At 42.1% G+C, this 27636-nt stretch overlaps 1 protein-coding gene across 1 annotated transcript in view; it reads left to right on the top strand.

The window, feature by feature from the left end:
- The window catches only part of PCSK1 (proprotein convertase subtilisin/kexin type 1), a 95860-nt gene extending 79217 nt beyond the window's left edge, over positions 1-16643 (top strand). Inside the window, exons 11-14 of the mRNA XM_075325079.1 lie at positions 6621-6778; positions 6861-6994; positions 7154-7315; positions 10829-16643. Of these exons, the coding sequence (XP_075181194.1) occupies positions 6621-6778; positions 6861-6994; positions 7154-7315; positions 10829-11155 (781 nt within the window). The 3' untranslated portion in view covers positions 11156-16643. The remainder of the gene's footprint in view (positions 1-6620; positions 6779-6860; positions 6995-7153; positions 7316-10828) is intronic.
- The last annotated feature ends 10993 nt before the right edge of the window (positions 16644-27636 follow it).

Below are 27636 nucleotides of genomic sequence, written 5' to 3'. Positions count from 1 at the left end.
CCCCGGCGCTGCACGGCGTTCACACTGCTCCGGCGGCTTTTACTGTTTTGAAAAAGCCGGCCGCCCATTAAACAATCTCGTATTCCCTGCTTTCCCCGCCCACCGGCGCCTATGATTGGTTACAGTGAGACACGCCCCCACGCTGAGTGACAGGTGTCACACTGCAACCAATCACAGCAGCCGGTGGGCGTGTCTATACTGTGCAGTGAAATAAATAATTAAATAATTAAAAAAAACGGCGTGCGGTTCCCCCCAATTTTAAAACCAGCCAGATAAAGCCATACGGCTGAAGGCTGGTATTCTCAGGATGGGGAGCTCCACGTTATGGGGAGCCCCCCAGCCTAACAATATCAGCCAACAGCCGCCCAGAATTGCCGCATACATTATATGCGACAGTTCTGGGACTGTACCCGGCTCTTCCCGATTTACCCTGGTGCGTTGGCAAATCGGGGTAATAAGGAGTTATTGGCAGCCCATAGCTGCCAATAAGTCCTAGATTAATCATGTCAGGCGTCTATGAGACACCTTCCATGATTAATCTGTAAATTACAGTAAATAAACACACACGCCCGAAAAAATCCTTTATTAGAAATAAAAAACACAAACATATGCCCTGGTTAACCACTTTAATCAGCCCCAAAAAGCCCTCCATGTCCGGCGCAATCCAGGATGCTCCAGCGTCGCTTCCAGCGCTGCTGCATGGAGGTGACCGGAGCTGCAGCAGACACAGCCGCTCCGGTCACCTCCACACAGCAAATGAAGACAGCCGTGCGATCAGCTGAGCTGTCACTGAGGTTACCCGCGGCCACCGCTGGATCCAGTGACAGCGGGTAACCTCACTGACAGCTCAGCTGATCGCACGGCTGTCTTCATTAGCTGCGTGGAGGTGACCGGAGCGACTGTGTCTGCTGCAGCTCCGGTCACCTCCATGCAGCAGCGCTGGAAGCGACGCTGGAGCATCCTGGATTGCGCCGGACATGGAGGGCTTTTTGGGGCTGATTAAAGTGGTTAACCAGGGCATATGTTTGTGTTTTTTATTTCTAATAAAGGATTTTTTCGGGCGTGTGTGTTTATTTACTGTAATTTACAGATTAATCATGGAAGGTGTCTCATAGACGCCTGACATGATTAATCTAGGACTTATTGGCAGCTATGGGCTGCCAATAACTCCTTATTACCCCGATTTGCCAACGCACCAGGGCAAATCGGGAAGAGCCGGGTACAGTCCCAGAACTGTTGCATCTAATGTATGCGGCAACTCTGGGCGGCTGTTGGCTGATATTGTTAGGCTGGGGGGCTCCCCATAACATGGAGCTCCCCATCCTGAGAATACCAGCCTTCAGCCGTATGGCTTTATCTGGCTGGTTTTAAAATTGGGGGGGGACCGCACGCCGTTTTTTTTTAATTATTTAATTATTTATTTCACTACACAGTATAGACACGCCCACCGGCTGCTGTGATTGGGTGCAGTGTGACACCTGTCACTCAGCGTGGGGGCGTGTCTCACTGTAACCAATCATAGGTGCCGGTGGGCGGGGAAAGCAGGGAATACGAGATTGTTTAATGGGCGGCCGGCTTTTTCAAAACAGTAAAAGCCGCCGGAGCAGTGTGAACGCCGTGCAGTGCCGGGGATCGGGGATTGGTGAGTATATGAGAGAGGGCTGCTAACTTCAGTCACTTAGGAGATTAGCGGTCACCGGTGAGTCCTTCACAGGTGACCGCTAATCAGGGCGCGACACAGACAGAGCCGCAGCATGACCATGAAGTCGGGTGAAGTTCACCCGAGTTCATTCTGACAGTGCGGCTCTGTCTGTGTCTGCTGTCATCTGCCATTCAGCTCTGCTGCATGGCTGTCTGTGTCTGCTGTCAGCGGCCATGTAGCAGAGCTGAATGGCAGATGACATAGTGAAAACGCATCCCTACACATTACACACGCTTGGCAAGTCAATAAAAAAAAAAAAAAAAAAAGGTTCCCAATGCATACGTCACAGAACACATGATCTAAAGGATCGCACACAAAATTGATCAATTTAACATAGACTACTAACGCACGTGTGACAGCAAATGAACGACCTACGTGCAATCTCATAAGATCCCGTATGCAGTGTCACATCGCAAATGCGATTGTACAACTAATTGCAAAGTGTAAAGTGGGCTTTAGAGTGCAGGTCATGTCTGGATCAGCAATGTATGAAAAGGGAAATTTACACAGCAAGATAATCATGAATGAGTGTTCTTAAAAATGCTCATTTCACGATTATCTTGCAGTGTAAATGTGGCACCCTGGACTAGCCAGGTAGCCACAGACAAAACACACACACACACCCACCCCCCAGACAGTTACATTAGTCAGACAAAAACCCTTGTTGCCTCCCTCCAGGGTCTGATGTCCACACCAGGTGGGGCGGAGCCAAGCGGTTGGCCCTACCCACCGAGGAGTTCACAGGCCTGGAGGCGGGAAAAGTGTGAGTTCCGTCTTGGAGGTTGAAGTGAGAGGAGTAAACACTTGAGGTGTCTGGGTCGGAGCCCAGGCACTGACAGCAAGGTTGGCAGACGGTGGTGGCCGTCTGCAGGAGTTGGTGGAACTCCGCAGAGCTGTAAGGACCGGGGCTGGGCGGTGGCCCACCGGTACCAGACCGGGGAACGGAGTGAAGCTAAGCACACAGGCAGGGCCATCGGACCCCGACCAGGCTTGGAGTATCAAATACGAATGTGACAGGAACCCCTGGGGTTCCCTAACAACTAAGACCTGATTGAAGGCAACCGCTCACACCTTGAAGATATACAGCCACTGCCACCGGCTAGAAATCCGAGGGCCAGTGCCTACGGGCAAAACGGGCTCCTCCGGTATCTATACACCGGGGAGCGGACTACCGTTGGGAAGCCATTGGAGTCATCACAGTACACAAAAGGTGCAGGGAAAGACAGCCACCATCACCTGTCTCGGGAGAGAGACACTGCAGCCGGCTGCGGGACCCGTCCATCCAGCAGTTTGGTTTACCGGAGACTTTGTGCATCCATTGCTGAGTGAGTACACCCGTGCCATCCGGCACCGCGCCGCGCTGTCCCTGCAACCCTGCACCTCACCGACCCTGCCTCCCCGTCACACCACTGGGCCCCGGGACCACCAACCCCTACCCACGGAGGGGGGAAAAAAACTTCCCAGCTGCTCCCTACCATCGCTCCCGGGATCCCCGTCACCAGCAGTGGTGGTGCCCATCTTCACCACAACCCGTGGGTGGCGTCACGGACTAAATCCCCATCAAACCACCCCCCTTTTCATTCACGGGTGAGGAGCGCCGCTCGAGTCCCTGGATCCGGCCCACCGCTCGAGCCACCGAGCAGCAGCTGCAGCGCCGGACCCGAGCGTTAGCGAGCGCAGCACCCCGCCGACCGCAACATAAACAGGTTGCCAAAAATGCTTATGCAGTATAAAAGATCATTGTTTTGTGCTGTAAACAGGACTTGCAATGCCGAGAACTTGTATAGATCGCTTAGTGCGCATTGTTTATTTTGGTCTGACTGTGTAAATAGGCAAACGATTGCTGATCGGTAAAAGTTTACAGGATGATGGTCGTATCATGCAGCTGGTCAGACTGTGTAAATGGACCCTATGCTTTGGTACACACTACGTTTGTGGCCATAGTCAGGAGCATAAGTTAAGCAGGTATGTACCCAACAGTGGCCACTGTCTGCATGGATGCTGAGGCATCTGTCCACCACAGGGACCCTTTATAAAGAAATGTATACTGCATGGTATACATTTCTTTGCAGTGGTCATTTGCATAGGACAGCCCAGTCTGCTGTACTTCCCTATATAGTTAAACATATGGTCTGCTGTTGTATACTAGTGAGACAGAGACCGAGAGTCTTCATCTAGTGAATGGTGACCTATGGAAACTTTACACTATATGTCAGGAAAAGCTCCTAAACGTATACTGTGCAATGATTTAGTGGGCACCTAACCTAATTTAAACAGAGTCACAATTAAAAGTGTGGTTATCCTAAAAGTCCCATAAAATAGACCATTTAGATTATTTTTCAGGCTGTTTCTTTGTACATAGGTTACATGCATAGTTTTACAGTGTAATATAAAGCATAAATAAGCTAGCAAAACAATGTTTACAAATAATTTAAAGCCTCTTGAAGGGAATCTGTTACAGGTTTTTTCTACTACATCAGAAAGCAACATAATGTAGGTAAAGAGACTCTGAATCCAACGGTGTATCACTTAGATTACTGGCTGTAGCCATTCTGATACAATCAAAGCTTTGAGATTTAGCAAAGCAGCAGAGCTGAGAGCGTTCTCCCGCCCACAGCAGGCTCTCTATAGAGATTGTACATTGACAATGAGATATCAATCACAGGAGGGAGAGTGCCGGACTGACACTGTAGTCCAGCAATGAAATTCACCAGTTGGTAAAGCCTTTAGGTTAAGTAAACAACAGCACACAGCCTGATAAAGTGGCAGAGATGAATTGTGTTTTCTAACTACTATAGCATGGTGTCCTCAGATTACATAGCAAAAACCTGCTGACAGATTCTCTTTACATATTAGTGTTTACATATCATGATAAATATATTGCTTGTGACACATCCACACTTCCTTGCTGCCTGCCTACTTGCTCATAATGTATAGTTATCTAGATCAGGGCTTCTAAAACTTATACAACGGGGAAAGACTAAGGTGACTTCATCTGGTCGAAGGATATGCTAACATGAAAACTATTGCTTATTTATCATGGGATATTCAATCTAAAAACATCTTTGTTTTCTCATTAGGGCTACAATAACTTAGCAAACTATAGTTACCAAAATATTTTTCTGAATTTTCTATGGCAGCATTCATTTAGTTCCATTTCTATCAAATCTCTCATGATGTATTCACAAGCTATAAATAACTGTACAAGTTAAATAATGATAATTGAGTGAATTATCTTGGTGCTTACACTCCAATAATTCCATGTCATGGGGTAAATTATTGTCATGGAAGTTTGTAACATATTATTAGTCTACAAGACTTAAAATAAGTAGCTGACACTGAGAAAATGTAATCAGCAGATTATTACAATAATATCATAGTAAAAACAGTTAATCAACCACTTAGCACATGACATCTTACCACAGTAACCCCTTTGTAAAATGTTGCATAATACAGTATATGGAATTCAAATAATTGCTTTATAATTACCTATTATAATCATTTTGTGCACTTTCGTAGCATATTAATTGCTCTCGCGACTTGTATGCATTACGTCTACACTTTATCATATGTACAAATTTCAAGTGACCACATAAATCTAAGGAAAGGTTCAAATCATGTTCTGCTCCCCGAGAGGGGTTCCATGTGAATAACCAAAAAGTGGTATTTGGATGCACCTGCGAAATAGCAATTGAAGGGAAATGGCTTGACTCTGATGCAGTCTGTCCTTTTTGCTGGTTACAATTGTGTGGTAGCAAATTTTCATATCAAGAAAATAGGAAAACTTCCAAAAAGTATTATATATTCATTTTGATTTGGGTTTTCAAACTATCAGCCTCCTCAGAACTAAGACTATCATCTATTTAATAATTCCATATCAGGAGATTTAATATCGTATACAGTTTTTATTGTGGAATTAAAGGGGGGGTTCACTACTCTGCAATGATGGACACATCCCTGTAAAACTGATGGGAAGGCTTTTTCTAAATACCTTGTTCAGCCAATTCTGCCTGTGAGCAGCGCTATCAGTCTGATCAGTCCCATGAAGTGACCAGTCCCCGTGCTCTGTGACCTCTGGGATCCGTTAATTTCACATTAACTTCCAGTTTACCTGACACCACCAAGGTGGGCCCCAGTCATCCTGAGTGACTGGGCTGTGGGTGGAGTTTCACCGCTCCTCACAGCACAGAGTCACAGCCCAGCATCTCACGCGCTCCCTCCTTCACTGCAGAGCACCGCAAGCAGGAGCGATGCTGGGCTGGGACGAGTGGTGAAATGCCCTCTACAGCCCAATCACTCAGGAAGACTTGGGCTGGCCTCGGTGATGTTGGGTCAACTGAAAGTTACAGAATATGTTTACTTTAAAGTGGTTATCCAGGCTTGGGGTTAAAGTCTGCAGTCATTCTATGTGACTGAAGACTTACGAATTCTCTCAGTGTGCAGTATGCACAATGTCAGGAGTGTGAGTGGGTGGGTGCATGACCACAAGTACACAATTTGCATACATCTGGTTACAAGCCAAGTAGACATATGCAGCCTCACTCAATGCAAGTGAATTGAACAACGCCAGATATGTCTAGTTGGAATGTGAACAGAATTATGCAAATCACATACTTGCGGTCACATTAACACCCACTCTCGGTGCAGTCACTGGATAATTCTGACAACACGCACTGTGCAAATAGAGTGCCTACAGACATGAGCCCCCCTCCTGGACAATCCCTTTAAAAGCAATTAGAAGACACCAATATAACACATGGATCATAGTATATTGAGGACCCAGGAATTGTGTTTGTTACAGATTTTATTACTACACAAATTATACAATTTTTCTTATTTCATTTTGGATATTTTTAGTTAACTATATGGTTATTTAAACTTAGAAATCATGAGTCCTAATAAAATCCTTATTTTACAGACTTTTAAAATCAGAAGATGAAATTAGTATTGAAATCCCTACAAAAGCATGTAAAGGGCAAGACAATTATATCAAGTCACTGGAGCACTTGCAGCTGGAGGCTACTATTGAATACACGCGCCGGGGAGATCTTCACATAACGCTAACGTCACCATCAGGTATTTAACAAACTACAAAGGTGAGATACACACCAGCATCATGCCATAGGTACATATCTGACAATTACTGTTTTATTTGCAGGAACCAAAACTGTTCTGCTGACCGAGCGAGAAAGAGATACATCTACAAATGGATTCAAAAACTGGGACTTTATGTCTGTCCATACCTGGGGAGAAGACCCAGCGGGAACATGGACTGTGAAAATCACTGATATTGTAAGTATGAAGAGCTAGAAAAATCTATGGCATGTATGTTGTTACATCGAGAAGTGAGATATTGTCTCAGAATTGTGCTGTGTATCAGTCATTTTTTGTAAGTTATGATTAAGTTTGTCAGCCAAACTGTGAATATCCATTTTCATTTCTGCAAAACAGTCTGGAAGACAGCAAAATGAAGGAAGAATTGTTAGTTGGAAGCTGATTCTTCATGGGACATCAACCCGTCCAGATCACATGACTCATCCCAGAGTGTATACTTCCTACAATGTTGTCCAGAATGATCGAAGAGGTGTTGAGAAAATGGTAGACGTTGAAAAGGTATGTAAAGACTGAACCATAGACGCAGCACCTACATGCTCACTTTCTGAATTTCTTCACATCTCACACTTTTATAATGGATCCACAGGATCCATATTATGTTTGATAAATGTCAGTCCCACCATGGCCAACCGCCAACATCTCAAGAACTGGGGCCTCCTGACACTCATCACATAGAAGAGATGGCCACGCTTGGGCAGCTGTCTACATTCAATTCTATTAGAGTTAAAAAATGTTTTTCAAAATTTCCTTGAATTGCAAAAAGTTGTGCCTGCATTGTCAAATCTTCATTCACAGCAGCTGTGAGATGGCTGTTAGTTCTCTAAATGAGTGTGGATCCTAACAGTGCATGTGCCATAGATGTCTATGGTAGAAAAACCCTTTATTGATAACATATATAATCCGGTTTGGGATGAGGCATGCATCAATCTTTAATCTGGAATCTGGCCTGTAGGTGCTTGCACCACTTTTCCTACTGAAATTATAGTAATCGGATTTTCAATCCTCTTGCTTTGTGCTAAGCTACTGAAGTGCGAGTGCGATCTGATTTTTTGACTGATGGCATTTGGGCCCTTATGCAGAGCTCCTGCTTGTTCCCTTTAAAGAAGAAATATGTGCCCACCTAGAAACACTGTCAAAAATAAGCTGTTAAAGGAGTGGCCAGGAACTTCTTTTTTGACACATTGTAAAAAAATAGAAAACAGGCAGTTAGTTGCTAACAGAGACAACTACCTGCCTGTTGTACCAAGCGCCGGCACAGAGTGGTCATTGACCACTTGTCACGGCGTATGTACTGATGGAGCAGGGGCTCCTAAACTGGCCCTGAGATTAGAGACCCTGCACTGTCCCTTATCTCAGAGGTAAGCTTGATGGTAGTCAGGTCTGAGCCCCCAGCATGACCCTTCTCTCTGAGCTCTGATCTTACTTCCCGCACCCTGGGAGTGGGCCAGAAATCCAGTAAAAAAACTCCATAGAAAAGACACGGACAAGGGAGAATGAAACCTCATACACACTGCACTCAAACACAAAGGGGAGACAATATGTGTACAGGGGAATAAAGAAACGGGTAGGGAATAAACTCATGAAAGGGTATCATTCACACCACGTAGAACAGCAATTGTAGTTCACCATGAATGGAATTACCACTGAGACGAGGATCACTGGATCTAAGCTGAAGCTATCTTCGGCAATCTCCTACTACATTCCCCAGCCTTAAATTGGAAGAGACCAGCTGTGGATGGTAATTAGCAACCCGGCTCTCAGAAAAGTTGCACACTGCTCCAAAAAGCATTAACTCCTGCACGGCTGGGAGCAGTGAAACAACTCAGCTGACGCCCAGCAAAGTTGAGCACTTAAGGGAGCCCAGGTTGCCTGTCAGAATCTGCAATGTGAACAGTGTCTGACGCTGTAGTAGTAATCTGTGTGTGCGGACCCGGTCAGCTCGTGACACCACTCCTGCTGGTGATTCAGTTGTTCCCTGTCAGCAGACCAGCTTTTCTTCTTCTGGGCTGCTCTGCTGATAGGGCGTGACTGCCAGTATCATGCTGATTGACAGCTGGCTCCCCTAGTTAGGCAACGGGGAGCTGGCTGTCAATCAACATGACATCGGCAGTCCCAGCCCTGTATACAGAGCGGAACAGAAAAGAAACCGCTGCTCTGTTGACGGAACATCAGTGTAAACTGCTGAATCACTGTCAGGAGTGGTCTGTGACAATGAAGAAAAGCGCTGGGCCCAATAGGCAGGTAGTTAGCAACTACAGTGCCTACAAGTAGTATTCAACCCCCTGCAGATTTAGCAGGTTTGATAAAATGCAAATAAGTTAGAGCCTGCAAACTTCAAACAAGAGCAGGATTTATTAACAGATGCATAAATCTTACAAACCAACAAGTTATGTTGCTCAGTTAAATTTTAATACATTTTCAACATAAAAGTGTGGGTCAATTATTATTCAACCCCTAGGTTTAATATTTTGTGGAATAACCCTTGTTTGCAATTACAGCTAATAATCGTCTTTTATAAGACCTGATCAGGCCGGCACAGGTCTCTGGAGTTATCTTGGCCCACTCCTCCATGTAGATCTTCTCCAAGTTATCTAGGTTCTTTGGGTGTCTCATGTGGACTTTAATCTTGAGCTCCTTCCACAAGTTTTCAATTGGGTTAAGGTCAGGAGACTGACTAGGCCACTGCAACACCTTGATTTTTTCCCTCTTGAACCAGGCCTTGGTTTTCTTGGCTGTGTGCTTTGGGTCGTTGTCTTGTTGGAAGATGAAATGACGACCCATCTTAAGATCCTTGATGGAGGAGAGGAGGTTCTTGGCCAAAATCTCCAGGTAGGCCGTGCTATCCATCTTCCCATGGATGCGGACCAGGTGGCCAGGCCCCTTGGCTGAGAAACAGCCCCACAGCATGATGCTGCCACCACGATGCTTGACTGTAGGGATGGTATTCTTGGGGTCGTATGCAGTGCCATCCAGTCTCCAAACGTCACGTGTGTGGTTGGCACCAAAGATCTTGATCTTGGTCTCATCAGACCAGAGAACCTTGAACCAGTCTGTCTCAGAGTCCTCCAAGTGATCATGAGCAAACTGTAGACGAGCCTTGACATGACGCTTTGAAAGTAAAGGTACCTTACGGGCTCGTCTGGAACGGAGACCATTGCGGTGGAGTACGTTACTTATGGTATTGACTGAAACCAATGTCCCCACTGCCATGAGATCTTCCCGGAGCTCCTTCCTTGTTGTCCTTGGGTTAGCCTTGACTCTTCGAACAAGCCTGGCCTCGGCACGGGAGGAAACTTTCAAAGGCTGTCCAGGCCGTGGAAGGCTAACAGTACTTCCATAAGCCTTCCACTTCCGGATGATGCTCCCAACAGTGGAGACAGGTAGGCCCAACTCCTTGGAAAGGGTTTTGTACCCCTTGCCAGCCTTGTGACCCTCCACGATCTTGTCTCTGATGGCCTTGGAATGCTCCTTTGTCTTTCCCATGTTGACCATGTATGAGTGCTGTTCACAAGTTTGGGGAGGGTCTTAATTAGTCAGAAAAGGCTGGAAAAAGAGATAATTAATCCAAACATGTGAAGCTCATTGTTCTTTGTGCCTGAAATACTTCTTAATACTTTAGGGGAACCAAACAGAATTCTGGTGGTTTGAGGGGTTGAATAATAAATGACCCTCTGAATAAACTTTTCACAATTTAAAAAAAAAAATAAAAAAAGAAATAACATTCTTTTTTTCTGCAGTGCATTTCACACTTCCAGGCTGATCTACAGTCCAAATGTCACAATGCCAAGTTAATTCCGAATGTGTAAACCTGCTAAATCTGCAGGGGGTTGAATACTACTTGTAGGCACTGTACCTGCCTGTTGGTGCTTAGGTACTTTTATTTAACAAAGTTCTGGATATTCCCTTTGCCATATCTATACAAAGATAAAATATAGTTATGTTAAGATAGCCTTGTAATACATTGACGTAGCGTGAACAATAATAAAAAAAACATGTCTCACTTAATTTCAGGAACCCAGTATGGAAAAAATAACTACAGCAAAACCAACAACTTCCCCAGAAAGTGATGGACTGGAGGATGCCATGAAATCAGAAGCAATTCTACGTCTTCTGAAGAATGCTTTCAACAAAGAGGCGGCTTCATATGCGCAGGGACAAACGGAAATTCCTAAGCATCACTATTATTATGCCCTGGATAAAATAAGCAAGCAGCCAGATGTAAAGGACAGAGACAACACTCTATACAATGACTATATTGATCAATTCTATAAAAAGTCTTACAAGCATAGAGATGACCTCCTATTGCAAGCTTTACTGAATATTGTAGACAAGGAGTAGTAGAATTTTCAGTGTTGGAATCATGTCGCCACCCATTATTATTTTGATCTTTGCAAACCTAAATTTCCATGAAATTGCCAAAAAATGAACATTGTAAATATACTATATGCATTCCAGGGAGGATACAGTCTGATCGATTAAGTGTAAAGCCTTGATATAGTCAATGACCGAGCATCGAACCCTTGATCACCTGATATATCAAGTTCTATAAAGGTTCCACAAATCTTTACAACTAGTACAAATGAAAATAGATGTGCGGCTCATAGTAACCAATCAGATTTCACCAATTTACTACCTGAGTGGGTTAGAGGTAAGGTGATGTTCTGGTAAGTTGACATTGAGATTCACAAGATTATAATGGTGGATTTCCATTGATTTCCTAAATTATGGAGCAGCAAAACTTCCATCACAAGAAATTTCTACAACAATATTTTAAGCAAAAATGCTAAAATATCATGCCCTTAATTCAATGAAGTATAATCTACAGGTATGGATAAACCCTGGGTGGGCCATAAGTATGGATACACCCTGATAAAATGGAAGTGGTTGCTGATATCACCTTACCATTTGTGGCATATTAATACATGGGAGGGACCGAACATTTGAGGCCGGGTGACGTCCATGGTGGCCATATGCAAAGCCGCCATTTTGAATTCAACTTTTATTTTTTCATTGGGAAAGAGGTCATGTGACACATCAATCACATAAAGAATTGCACAAGAAAAACAATGGTGTTCTCATTTTTAATGTAGCTTTATTCATTATCGAGTTATTGACACGTTTGTGACATGGAACAACAGTAATTCACTAAAGGATGTGCTCAAAGTGCTGCCCATTGTGTTGAATTGTCAACGCGATTCTATTCTCCCACTCTTGACACACCAAGAGCAATACCGCAGAAGAAATGCTACCACAGGCCTCCTGTATCCGTTGTTTCAGGTGCCCCACATCCTTGATCCTGGATCTGCGGACCCTTGACGTATGCACAATTATTAGACATTAAATTCAGTTTAAAGGCCACCTGTTATGTGGAAAAATGCTATAAATCTGCAGAAATGGGGTCAATCTGCAGGTTAATAGCGTTATGAACCTGCCTGGCACCTGCACATTAAACACCGCTGATGGGACAAAATTAACTCTAATCCTCTTGGCAGTCTTCTTGTTTCAGTCACGGGGGCGGCGCTTGCACAGGTTCAGTCACCACTCTGTGCATGGAGAGTGGCAACTATAGCCACACCCCCCGCACTGACTGACAGCCACTCAGAATTAGAGGAGGTTGTCAGTCAGTGGTTGTGGCGAGGTGTTACAGCCGCTGCTCTCTATACACAGAGTGGTAACTCAACTTGTTAAAGTTAATTTCCTCCCAGCTGTGGGGTTGAATGTGCAGGCACCGGGCAGGTTCATATATGAATATTACCCTGCAAATTAACCCCATTTCTGCAGGTTAATAGCATTTTTCCATGTGATAGGTTCCCTTTAAGACAAATCTTTTTGCTTGGTGGATCATTGCTGCATGCACCATTTGAGTAATCAAACCCCTTTACTTCTGACATGGGCGATATTCAAATATAAGTTTTAGCTACTGTTTCTATCAACTCTATTAAGGTTTCCTTTGTGGGTTTTTTTTTGCAAACATGCCCGTCCTTTCCTATTTGATAAGATATTTCTACATCTTCACCCATATACTACCAACAAGTCTGCCATCATGTATCATTTAGGCTATGTGCGCACACTGAGTATTGAATGCATACATTTTTTGCACCAAATCTGCATCTTCCGCCAGAAATACACACCAAAAACGCGGTGCGTTTTTGTCATGTTTTTGGTGCTTTTTTTCTATAATGAAGTCAAATTGGTTGAAGGGCTGAAAAATGCAGGCAAAAACAAACCAAGAACTGTCATGCTGCAGATTATTTTCTGCACCAAATCCGTAAGGAAAAAATAAGCAACATGCGCAGAAAGGGCACTTTAGAATTCTCATTGACTTTGCACCCATCAGGATAGATAGACATGCAGATTTGTGACAAAACTGCACCAGAAAACACAAAAAAAGGCATAAAAAATGCAGCATGTGCTCATGGCCACAAATTCCCAATAATTATAATACTACTACTACACTACTACTAATAATAATAATAATAATAATAATAATAATATTTAATTATTATTTATTTAATAATATAAAAATAATAAATAAAAAGTCACAAACTCACAATGATTATATTCCCTTATTCTATATCTTAAAATTTAAATACATTTATATCTTTTGTTGAAGAAGGTGAATTCTGTCACTTATTATTTACAACATGATGGATACAGCATTAAATCACTCCAGTATTTATGAGAATATGCCACTTTATATGATTTGGTGAATTAGTAAAGAATTGTATTCTACTTGATTATTTTCTTATTTACCTTTCTTACATCTAAATATATTACAAATACAGAGATATGATATAAAGTTGGCTTTTTACATCTGGAAATGAATGAATACATTGATAATTGGGCTTCACCACTGTCTGGTACTGTGAACACTGATTTACAGCACCAAAGTGTGTTCAAGGATGCTCTGTTAATAGGACAAATGATAAAACCTGTTGTCAATTTATTCATACATTTCCCGGAGGTGAAATTGAGGTGCGGCATATTGCAGAATTTTGGAATAAATGCTCCAGGATTATTACTTTATGGGTAAATCGAGGACTAGATTGGGGATTTTACACAGTTAGTGGCAATGATTGACTCTCTTGCACTGGTCAGAGCCCAGTACAGGTGTCTAAATAACTATAGATTAAAAAGAATTAAAGAGTATATACTATAATACAGATATATTAGAACTATATTATTTTTGTACTACAATCCATAGGTATATTCCAGTACAAGTTGATGAAATACAGTATGTAATATTTTTTAACAGGGAATTTCAATTTAATATGTAAAATAATATTTATATATTTTAATAATTTTACAGTGTCTAGTAACATTATTCCTAGTTATTCAATGACTCTTATATAAGAAATACTGAAAGTTTATTCATTCAGAAACCAATGTATGATGAAAAGTCCAGAGAAGCCTTAAATGGCTATTTTATTATTTTTTTATTATTTATATTAATTATATATTTATTAGCTGGGCATACAATCTCAGTGTATTTCTGATATTATATATTTATTAGATGTGCATCCAATCTGTGTATTTCTGAATTGATGAACCAGCTTCTCTTCACACATCAGATTTCTCATATGTTCTATCTGTGTTTTTCACGATAGGACATGTCCCAATTATAGCCAGTCCTGAATCAAATTCACTCATTGAAATCTATAAATCCACGATAAAATGCTGATGGTAAAAACTCACACTCTGACCAAAAATAAATAAGGGTTTGATCCAGTACACTTATGGAAGTCTGACTGTTTCTCAAGTAAGCAAAAAAGAAGAAAAAACTGACATTTGAAACTGGCTATAAGGGGTATTACAAGATAAATGTATCTTAAAGGAGTTTTCCACTACTAATGTGAACCCCTTTCATTTGTCCTAACTATTCCTAACACTTTTCCAATATACGTCTGCTACCTTCCCTGCTCCTGTATGTCGTTCTGTCTATGGAGCATATCTATACCTTTATTGATGTTTTGCTTTGATCTTTCTGTTCTGGAAGCTGGAATTAGACAAACTGAGCAGGGCATCTTATTGGTGGTGGTGGGGATGCCTCTGGGAATGAGCATGCTCAGATCACACTTCACTCTCCTATCAGCCTGCTTTACAGTGCATTGCATTCATGTGACAAGCACTGCAATGCATTTACTATTAAATGATCACACATCTCAGCACTTGTCCCATGTAGCAGAAGTATATTTTGAAAGTGTTCATTAGGAATAGTTAGAACAAACGAAAGGCGGTCACATTAGTAGTGGAAAACCACTTTAAGTTACAAATTCAGTAGAGTTATTTTCATGCTACTCTTGTAAGAATTCTTTTTATGGGTGTTGCACCTCCTATATATTTCATTTTTGGCACACATGGGTTTATTACTTTTTACAAGGGTTCATATATGCAGTCACTATATGGATCTGTGCAGTATAGATCTGTAGTACAGATTGACATGGGTCCATTCAATAAATAGGAGCTGGAAAGAGAAATTGCGCAAAATAGGGTCTTATGCAATAAAAATCAAAGGAGATAACAACTCAGAAAGGCTAACCTTGTGTGGTTGTGCAAGTCACAGCCACCATAAAATGCCTGACGCTGCTGCAGAACCCACGTGGAGATACAAACAATAGAAGGAAGAAAAGGGTTAATCTCCTGTGCCACCAAGCCCTCAGAGGCTTCTTCATCAGGACAATCATCCTGTCCTTCCTGTCCTGATGAAGAAGCCTCTGAGGGCTTTGAAACACATTGACCAATATATCATATTTTATCTACACTGGTTTGGCAGAGATTAACCCTTTTCTTCCTAACATTGTATGGGTCCAATCAAGGAATACATGGAGCGGTGGCAGAGCAAGGACAGTGCCACTCCTTTCTAACGAGGATTAAAAACCCTTATCCTGCCAATTGGTGAGGGTTCCAGTGGTCAGACCTCAACTGATCAAGAAGTTATCACTTATGCTGTGGATTTGTGATAACTTATTTTATCGAACAACCACTTTAATGTGTTGTCACACATGACACTGTTATGTGCATGGATCTCATAGGCATGTGCACACAGTGTCTTTAAAATGCCGAAAGTGAAGCGGTCTTTCTCCTGAAACATCTTAGCAGGTAGTTTTACTGTAATTTCTGCAATGCTGTTGCCTTTTTCCCATATTTTATGATATAACTAGCGAGCAACTTCTTAGTGGAAGTTGCCTGAAGAATGAACAAGCTACTTTTTTAAACCACTTAACCGTTTCCAAACTGTGAATCAGTTAAAAGAAGTAACACAAAACTGAACATGTGCACAATAATGCCATTTTTCCATTATGTTTACTTTTTGCAGTGGTTTTATGGCGCTTTTTCAGGTGGGCTCCAGGAATACTGCTGTAAGAAATGTATGTATGTAGCCTAAAAGAGATTGCAGGAATGCACTTTACCTTTAGAAAAGTTTATTAGCTCACAGGAAACTTGAGTTTGTAGGAAATTTATGACTATTTATAATTTGGATACAAGATAACTTGGCACACCAAATTTTGGCGTGCCAAGTTGTCTTGTATCTAATGACGGGTTTGAACCCTACTTGAGTACCCATAATTCCAAGTGTGCAATTAACCTTATTCTACTTATTTATAAGTTGGCTCACTTCTCAGATGTACGGTAAATTGTTATAGGGATTGTATAGTTATATAAAAGAGGCACTATGATCAGGGGTTTGGTGTAAACTATGCAGGGCAAAATGATCTATATTATCATGATATACCATACACATATTTCTCTGATACAGTGAACCATTCCTTAAATAATGTTTGTGCTTTGTCTCAAGACAAATAAAAAAGCAAGTATTTACAACCAACTGTGTAATGTATGCACTGGTCAGTATGTATTTTATTTAACTCTTATCTACCATCTAATCACAGTGACGCCAATTGTTTTGTGATCCAAACAACAGCCCTAACATCCTTGTTAGGCTTCATTGAGACATCCATTTTTTACATACGAGTGCTGTCCGAGTTTATCACAGATAAAACTGATACCTATAATAGTGAATGGGGTCTATGATTTTCTGCGGAACGTCTGATTCATGAAAAATTGCGGAGACATGTTCAATTGTGATCAGAGTGTCGTATCAAAAGCGACAAATCAAGTCTATAGGTCCGTGAAAATTATCAGACACCACTCGGATGCCATCCGAGTGCAATCTAATCTTCACAGACTGTTAGGAAAAGAATACAAGTATGCTGTGGATAAGAAGCGCAGATAGGGTCTTATCTGGTGGGATTTGGCAAGATAACAGGTAAGGTACTCACCTGTAGAAGTTGTGCCAGTCACAACTCCAACATAGGCATAAAATGGCATCTGCTGCAGCCCCGGAGAGACGTGTTACAGATGTGGAAGAAGGAAAGCGGGATATGCCACGGTGATATCAAACATCCAGAAGTTGATTAATTTCTCTTTTATTCAATCAGCTCTACGCGTTTTGGAGGATGCAGCCTCCTTCTTCAGGACAATTATTACAGAGAACTCAGCCATAGTTGATGGCGCGGCATATCCTGGTTTCCTTCTTCCACATCTGTAATAGGAAAAAACTACAGAAATTTGTATTTATCTATTTTTTACAAACTGATGACACTGACCAAAAAAATTGTTCCGTTTGCCTCGTAAGGGAAAAAACAAACGTGTGAATGAGGTCTTACAATTATTATTATTATTATTATTATTATATACTACAAGTTGGTTTATTTGTTTAATAAACAAATTGACAAATATGCCTTTTAGCTCAAATATTCACTTTTTCCAGTATATGCAATATATGGAAAAAAAAAGTAGTTGGGGTTACAGATTACACAGAGCACATGAGGATAATTATCAGTACTTTTCTTAAAACGTTCCGATTTTTCTTTACATTTTCAACTTTTAGGACAGATGTCACCAAAAATTCATTATCCCATTCACCTTCATTCTGAGGAAGCTTTCCTCTGATCCCTACAATAATACATTTTATTGAGTCTACTGGATATATTGAGAAAATAAGTTTAATCATTGTAATCTACTATAACCTTATTTTGCCTTCTGTTTTTCTTGTATTATAATTTATGTCAATAAAGTATTTTCCATTTAAAATGACATTTCATTAAATAAAGCTTTTGAAAATGGCATGTTCCAACAATAGTACAAAGATATGTGATGTGATGTTATATTTTAATTTGTCTATTAAGCATAATACATTGTGGAAGCAGACATCCTAGTGTGTGTTTTTGACATTAAAATGAATACAGTAAAATGCGGGAGGGAACATGAGGGCAAAATAAGGATTTCAACGTATAAGACAGATTTTGTTGATGTGATTTTAAAAAATAAGTAAATAAATAATTTAGCTTGTGATGAAAAACAAAAAACACACCAATGCAATAGATTACACAAATGGGAAAAATTGTTGGTACTCTATTTGCAAATTAAGAAAAGCCAACAATGGAACTGAAATAACTTGAAACTGACAAAAGTATTTTTCAATATAAATTTACTGAACATCAATTAATGAAAATCAGACATTGCTTTTCAATTTTGGTTCAAAAGAAACATGATCAAATAAAAAAAACTAAACGAATGAAATGGCCTTTAGAAAAACAACAGTACCCCTAAAAAGATTGAAAATAACTTAACTATATTGACATGTTAAACTAAGCTAAGGTGTGTAATTAGCATAAAAAGTGTCTACAATCTTGTAATTAGTCAGTCTGCCAATTTATAGTATGAAAAGTAGTCACTGTGCTGTTTGTTGTCATGGTGTGAAGCACACTGGACATGGACTAATGAAAGCTAAGGAAAGAGAGAAAATTATAGACAAATATGTTATAGGTAAAGACCATCTTCAACAGCTTAATGTTCTTGCTCATATAATTGCACAATATCATTCAGACGTTTAATCCCTTCACTCCCAAGCCTGTTTTCATCTTCCAGACCAGGTAAATTTTACAATTTTGACCTTTGTCACTTTCTAAAGTAATAACTCTGGAATACTTCAATATTTTTAATGAGTCTGAGATTTTTTTTTTAGTGACATATTGTACGTGATGTTAGTGAGAAATTTTGGTTGATATGATTTTCATTTATTAATGAAATATTGAAAATTTGACAGAAAAATTTAAAACTTTTGCAAATTTTCAAACTTTTAATGTTTATCTCCTGAAACCAGATAGTTATATCACAGAAAATCACTAATAAATAACATTTGCCACATGTCCACTTTACTTTAGCACAGTTTTTGAAACATACAGTATATTTTTGGGGGTTAGGAATTTAGAGGATTTACAAGTTTATAAGCAATTTCTAATTTTCCCAAGAAGATCAATTTTTTAGGGACCACATCACATTTTAAGTTACTTTGAGGGGCCTATGTCACAGAAAATACCTAAAAGTGACATCATTTTAAAGTGCTGAAAACCACATTCAAGTTGTCTTAATGAAAATTTCAGCTTTTCCCACAAAAATATTACTTTAGCCCCAAATTTTTTATTTTCACAATGGTAACAGGAGAAAGTGGACCATACAATTGGTTGTGCAATTACTTCTGCGTACGCTAATATTCGATATGTGGTGGAAAACTACTATTTGGGCACATGGCAGAACCTGGAAGAAAAAGAGAGCTATTTGAATATTGGAGCACAAAATTGACTGGAATAGATAGCAGATGTCATGTCACATTTGGAGAGCCCCTGATGTGCCTAGATATTGTAAACTCCCCACAAGAGAACCCATATTGGAAACTACACCCCTCAAGGAATTTATCTGGCGATGTGGTGAGCACCTTGAACCCGCAGGTGCTTATCAGAATTGTATAAGTTTTATAACCTTGAACAGTGAAAAGGAAAAAATACAATTTTACCATAAAAATGTTGCTTTAACCCCAAATTTTTAATTTTCACAGGGGTAACAGAAGAAAATGCACCATACAATTTGCTGTGCGACTTGTCCTGCGTACACTGACACTCCATAAGTGCTGGGAAAACTGCTGTTTGGTAAAAATGGAAACAGTGCTTTATGAATTTTGGAGCACCATTTTGGCTGCAATAGATTGTGGATGCTATGTCACATTTGATGATCTCCTGACATACCAAACTAGCAGAAACCCCCCACAATTGATCCCGTTCTGGAAATGACACCTCTCAAAGAATTGTTCTTGGTGTGAAGTGAGCATTTTTAACCTTTAGGTGATTCATGGAACTGCATAACATTCAGAAGTGAAAATAAAAAATTACCGTATTTTTCGCTTTATAAGACGCACCGGATTATAAGACGCACCCCAAATTTAGACATAAAAAAAAGGTTAAAAAATAAAAATAGGGTCCGTCTTATATTCCGGTGTTCTCTTACCGGAGAGGGGCAGCAGTGGTGGTGAAGCGGGGTCACAGGAGGCAGAGGTTGTGCTGGCAGGCGCGGCAGGTCAGTGGCAGTGGGGTCCGTGGTGGCAGGTGCCGCAGCGTCCGTGGTGGCAGGAGCCGCGGGGTCCGTGGTGGCAGGAGCCGCGGGGTCCGTGGTGGCAGGAGCCGCGGGGTCCGTGGTGGCAGGAGCCGCGGGGTCCGTGGTGGCAGGAGCCGCGGGGTCCGTGGTGGCAGGAGCCGAGGGGTCCGTGGTGGCAGGAGCCGAGGGGTCGGTGGTGGCAGGAGCCGAGGGGTCCGTGGTGGCAGGAGCCGCGAGGTCCGTGGTGGCAGGAGCCGTGAGGTCCGTGGTGGCGGCAGCGGTGGCTTCCGTGGTGGCGGCAGCGGCGGCTTCCTTGGTGGAGGCAGCGGCGGCGGGTGAGTCATGCAGCAGGCCGGTGCGGTGAGTGTCCCATTGTCCGCGGTCCCGGTTCAAATGATGGCGCCTGGAGCGGCGCATTCGCAGATGGAGCTCTCATCCAAGGGCTCCATCTGCGCACGCGCTGACTCCTGGAGTGGCGCGTGCACAGATGGAGTTCTCATCCAAGAGCTCCATCTGCGCACGCGCCCGCTCCCGGCTCCATCATTTGAAACTGGGACCGCGGACAAACTGTGTAACCTGCTGCACAGCCGCCCACCGCACGCACAGTGGCAGCCAGCAGGCGGCCCGCACACCCTGTGTGCAAGCGGCCGGGTACCTGTGCTTGCATGCAGGTGGCAGTCAGGTACCTGTGGCTGCGTGCGGGCGGCAGTCGGGAGAATGTGTGAGGGCGGCAGCCGGGTGCCTGTCGGTGCCGGCTGCCTCCTGCACACAGGCACTCGGCTGCTGCCCGCACGCAGGCACAGGCACCCGACTGCCACCCGCACGCAGCCACAGGTACCTGGCTGCCGCCCGCACGCAGGCACAGGCACCCGACTGCCACCCGCACACAGCCACAGGTACCTGGCTGCCACCCGCACGCAAGCACAGGTACCCAGCCGCTTGCACGCAGCCACAGGCACCCGGCCACCTGATCGCCGCACAGACATGACCCCCAGGTAAAGCTATATTCGGATTTGAAGACGCACCCCTCATTTTCCTCCCAAATTTTTGGGAGGAAACGTGCGTCTTATAATCCGAAAAATACGGTACTTGTTTTTCACTGAAATATTGCCAGAACAGCAGAAAATCCCCACAAGTGGCCCCATTTTGCAAACTACACCCCTCGTTTAATACATCAGAGGTCAGTGAGCATATTAACACCACAAGTGTATCTCAGAATTTTTTACCGTTCTGTGGTGAATAACTAATTGCCTTTTTATCACTAAAATACTGTTTTAGTCCCAGATTTTTCTAGAAAATTTCTGCTGAACATGGCAATACCCCCAAATACGTCTGTGCAGTACCGTTTAGCCACATAGCAGGGCTATTACACTTTTGCTGCACATATTTTTCTAGAATAGTTTGTGTACTCCATTTTCAGAGCCCATGATGTGCCTAAACAGTGGAAACCCCCCTCAAGTGACTCCTTAGTAGAATTTACAACCCTCTGGGAATTCCTCTATGGATGTGGTAATAATTTTAATGCTATGGGCATTTTCCAGAAACAAACACTTAGTGGAAATTGCAGAGTGAAAATTGCAAATCTGCCATTGTAGTGCCTGTACATTGTAGTGCCCAATACATTCTGCCCAGCTTGTGCTTCTGTAGCCACTTACCAGTAAAATAATTGGTCTTTCCTTACTACGTTAATGTCAAACATCTGGATGGTCAATGAGGTTTAGGCACATTGTGGGGCTCATAAGGGAGGGGGGGCATTTGGATTTAGAGTGCAGATTTCACTAAATTTCTTTTGGAGGGAGCCATGTCGCTTATCTAGAGCTTTTGTGCTACCAGTCACTTGGGCATCCCCTGTATTTCTGCTAACAGGTGATTGTCCTGAATGGTGACTTGTTTTTTGTGGGTTGAGTTGAATCTTTTATTGGTGACATTTTTGGGTGGGGAAAATATTGGATCAGTTCACATGTATCCGGTGCTCTACACTGAGCACTTACATTGAGGTTGCCATATAAATATCTGAAACACGTGATTCAGATGAAACCCCCAATAGATCCATTCACTAATGAGGCAGAAGGAGTTACTCCGGACTCTGTTTTGGTCTCTGTTTAAGACCCGCAACACACATCCGTTTTTTTTTGTACATGTGCGGTACGTATTTGCACGTACCGGAGACACGTACACACAGAGACCCATGTTATTCAATGGTAGATGGCAAACACACGTAAAAGCACACAGAACGTGTGACCGTGTGGTAAGTACGTGTGTGCACTTTTCTGCACGGACGACATGTCCGTTTTTGGCCGGCAGCACGCAGGCACGGACCCGCTAAAGTCTATGGGTCCGTGCCTGCACGGACCGCACACAGAGTATGTCCGTGTTCAGCACGTTTCGTGCGTGTGCGTTTTTACACTAGCGATCTTATTTTTATTTTTTTTTAAATTAAATTCAGTATACTTACCTTTTTTTCTGCTGTTCTCAGTCATACTTACATTGGCGCTCGATACTTACATTGGCGCTCGGTTTTCTTCTTCCCCCGGCTCATACCGCTCCCCGATCACCAGCGCGGCGAGGAACAGCTGTGCAGAGAATACGCTGCAACAATTACTTTGAATATGCCGGCCGCTCATTAATCATAAAAGAATACGTTTATAACATCAACGTGCTACATCTTCATTTTGGCTGATGCGCGGCATTAACCCCCTTTTCACTCTGATTTGTATGCAACCAATCACAGGCGTCTGTGGGTGGGGAAAGCAGGGAATACGAGATTGATTAATGAGCGGCCGGCATATTCAAAGTAATTGTTGCCTCGTATTCTCTGCACAGCTGTTCCTCGCCGCGCTGGTGATCGGGGAGCGGTGAGTATGAGAGAGGGCTGCTCACTTCAGTCACTCGGGGGATTAGCGGTCACTGGTGACTCCTTCACAGGTGACCGCTAATCAGTACGCGGCACACAGACAGAGCCGCGGCATGACCATGAAGTCGGGTGAAGTTCACCCGAGTTCATTCTCATCGCGCAACTCTGTCTGCTGTCAGCCGACATGTATCAACGACATTGTGCAACACACAAACGGACATTCCACACGGACATTCCACGTACACATACACGGGCATTTTACACACAAACACGGACATTTTACACGTACACATGGCTCGCATACGCCATCACACGGATGCCATACGTACTGGAGAAACGCCCCAAAAAAATGGAACACGGTCCCGAAAAACGGACCGTGTCACACGGACGTTTTTTATGCGGAAGTGTGTTTTAGGCCTAATGGTGTACGGCTTCAGAGGTGCACAAACCTGTGGCTTACATTGCTTTTGTTCACACCTAAAAAGTAGGACACTGCTGGAACATAGGCCAAACAGCGTCCACAGTGTCTACATCTGCCTCATTCTAGAGAATCTTCCATTGGGATCATTGTCTGAATCCTGTATTTCGGAGATTTACACACAAACCCAGGTGTAAGCACTCAGTGTAGAGCATTGGATACATGTGAACAGCCTTACTGCAATCTATGTGAGACAGAATAAAAAAAATCAACAGCAGGTCAAGAATTGGTATTATTTCTTTTTTACGCTGTTCCTCATGCAGTATAACTGATTAGTCTGTGTGATCACAGTGCTAACAGATTTATATAGGTTTTTTTATATTTGGCTGCTATCACACACTATGAAACGCTTTTTTTTACATTGCCATATATTGAGAGCTATATTTTTTTCTGTATTTCTGCGAAAAGAGTCATGTGAGGGCTTGTATTTTTTGTGGGACGAGTTGACTTTTTTATTGGTATCATTTTCGGACATATTTTTTGATCGATTTCTATTCCAATTTTTAATTGTCAGAATGAACATACAACAAGAATTCAGGTATTGTTTTTTGGTGATTTTTTTTAATGCCGTCAAACTTGTGGTAAAAGTTCACAGACACAAGAAAGAAAAGAAGAGAAAATTATACCTATTGTAAGCATGGAGGCAACTTGGTTATATTTTGGGCTGCTTTGCTGCATCTGGCACAGTCTTGAATCTGTGCAGAGTACGATGAAATCTCACGGCTATCAAGGCATTATGGAGCGAAATGTGCTGTCCAGTGTCAGAAAACTTGGTCTGAGTTGCAGGTCGTGGGTCCTCCAAGAGGACAACGAACAAAAATCCACAACTAAAAACATCCAAAAATGGCTTAGAGCAAAACATTGGATTATTCTAAAGTGGCTTCAAGGAGCCCTGATCTAAATCCTACTGAAAGGAGCTGAAATGTGTTGTCTGAAGAAGGCGCCTTCACAACACAAGGAGCAGTTTGCTCATGAATAGTGGGCCACAATACATGTGAACAGGTGCAGAAGTCATTGAGAATTACAGAGATCATTTGTTTTCAGTGATTTCCTTAAAAAAAAAATATGCAACTAAATTTAAAGGATTATTCCCTTCTCCAGAATCCTATCCCAATATATAGTAAGCATAATAATAGTAATGATAAGGTTAAATTTAGCAAATACCTCCAATTAGAAATCTTCTGATATAGCCATGTTGCTTACCTTTTGTACAGGGCACTGCAGCTTAGTTGTCCATGGTTACGTCCACTCATATGCTGATCCCTGGTCGACACAGACAGAAAAGGCCCACTTTACAGGAACACTAATGGGCCTTTTGCAGCCCAAGATCGCATCATAATGCACAATTCCACCTGCTTTGAGGTGGAATTGGCCCCCTTACATCTTGGGCTCCTGTGCTGCCATGCATATTGCATCAATGACATGTCCACCCCTGTCCAATATTATTAACAAATACCTCCAATTAGAAATGTAGTATAGTTCTCCTGATATAGCCATGTCTCTTATCTCATGTGCAGGGCACTACACATTAGGTATCCATGGTTATATTCACTCATATAGTGATAGCTAGTTGCTCATGGTCGTAACCATGGGTACCTAAGCTGCAATGCCCTGCACATGAGGTAAGAGACATGACTATATCAGGAGAACTATACTATATTTCTAATTGGATGTATTTGCAATTATTATTATTATTACTCCTATTACATATTGAGACAGGATCTTGGAGATGGGAATAACTATTTAGGTTAAATGAACCATCACTTTTGTCCAGGCCATTTTCATTGTCTTTTTTTTCTGTTGAATCAAAATTCAAAAGCAATGTCTGATTTTCTTTAGCTGATATTCAGGACATTTAAATTAAGAATTACTTCAGTTTCAAGTTATTTCTGTGACTACTGTGGATTTTTCCTTATTTTATCAGAAGCATAGCAAAAATTGTATCCATCGCCATAAAAAATAAATTGTATTAAATATGTTTAAAGAAAATAAGAGAGAATGGATTATGCAAGTGACACTCAGCTCGAACTGTGCTCCAAGCATGAGCCGAGTGTCATTATACTGTTATCTAATTCTCTTCCATGCAAGAATTGGAGCACCGGTGAGGAGAAGATGGAAAATATAATTTCTCCATTGTCTGTCTCTGCGTATATCGGATTGCACTTGGATGTCATCCGAGTGCAGTCCGATAATTTCCACACACCAATAGACTTGTATGGGTGGACGCCATCCGAGATACGCTGCCAAGCGCAGAATACAGCAATTTTTTTCTCATGCTGAATCGGCATGAGAAAAAAAAGCTCTTTTCGGCACTGCTCCATAGTATCACATTGGGTGGAGTGCTATCCGATAAAACGTCATCTTTCACTTATCCAAGTTACACGCTAGATAAAGCTGTCAGCGAAGATGAAGCGAACGATTAGGAATACAAGATGGAGGATGGAAGATAGACATAAAAAAATAATATTCTCTTTAGTCCTGATGCGCGTAAAGTCAAGATGGCACACTAACCACCAAGAAAGGATATGGGCAAACAAGCTAAGACCAGTTACAGAAAGAGGGGAATTACAGCTACAATACATGAAAAACATTATAACAATGGCCAGTAGATGGCAGCAAAGTACAACAAATACTGTACACAATAATATCTATACTGTAGAATGAATGAATCAAAACAAACTACACTACACATACAGTATTTCCCTGCAATGTCTGTAAGGTACAAAGAGGATGGCTGGACCGCACTACACAAGGGATAACTTGAACTTTTATATATTTTTTAAAAACCTTTTTTTTTTTTTACTTGAGCCTGTGCTATATCTACCAATACAACAGTATTGCTGTATATAACAAAAAACAGTCTCCTATGAACACTAGCCACAGGCTGGTTCTCAGAGAAATACCATGATAACAGACACAGTGGTCTTCTGCAGACCACTGGCAATAACAATAACTCATCAGCGTCCAGCAATCGTGTCGCATGACCGCAGATGAGTAGTTAGAACAGTGTGCCCCCCTAACAGTGTGCTGTAAATGCTGCTGTCACAGATTTACAGTGTCATCTACCTGCGTCTGTTAGAGGCAGATGATGGCTGAATATCACAGCCAACATCTGCCAGGCCAAGAAGCCCCCTGGATTGGCTGTGTTAAACCAAGTGATGTAATACCTACAAAGTACCATGGGTAATCCTGTTTGGCCAAGCCTAGCATCATTGGACTGTTGTCTGCCTAATACAGCCTTTAGCGGTGTGTGAAAGGGCACTGTGCACATACGTATATATATATATATATATATATATATATATATATATATATACATAGATACAGTACATACTGTACTATATATGTACTACTGAAGGTTTCAATGGCATCTGGAAGTGGAAAGAACATAATTTCACCATAAACCATCCACGACCAGGAGCTTCCTGCAATATTTCACATGGAGGAGTGAAATGAAATATCAGAATTGCTTTCCAAGAGGCAAGGACCACCTGTGAAGAGCTACATAAATAACTGAAATCAGCAAGTGTAATTGTTTCAAAGAAAACAATAAGTAATGCACTCCACCTCCATTGCCTGTATGGACAGTCACCATAATAAACTCCATTGCTGAACAAAAAACAAGTTCAAGCGCGTTTTATGTTTGCTTAACAACATTAACACTAGAACTACTGGACTTGTGACACCTATATAGAAATACATGGGGCAAAGTAGTCAAAATGACTACCTCAGTAGTTCTAGTGTTAAGGCTATGTGCCCACGCTGCCAAATATTTGCAGAATTTGGCGCGATTTTTTCGCGGAAATTCCGAGGATTTCTCAAAAATCCGCAGTACAGCGCGTCCCCAGCCATTTCTATGGCATTTTGGAACTGCTGTGCCCATGCTGCGTTTTTTTCGCAGTGGAAAAAATGCGAATTTCCCTGCGGAAAAATCTGCAGCATGTCAATTATTCAGTTCCCTGAAAATTGCCCACAGGAAAATTGCCCACAGGAAAAATGCCCACACGGAAAATTGCTCAAATGGAAAATTGTCCACACGGAAAATTGCCCACAAGG

Source organism: Anomaloglossus baeobatrachus, chromosome 1 (genome assembly GCF_048569485.1).
Source record: "Anomaloglossus baeobatrachus isolate aAnoBae1 chromosome 1, aAnoBae1.hap1, whole genome shotgun sequence".
NCBI lineage: Eukaryota > Metazoa > Chordata > Amphibia > Anura > Aromobatidae > Anomaloglossus > Anomaloglossus baeobatrachus.
Note: the sequence above shows the minus strand (reverse complement) of the source record. Positions and strands in the feature narration are given on the sequence as shown.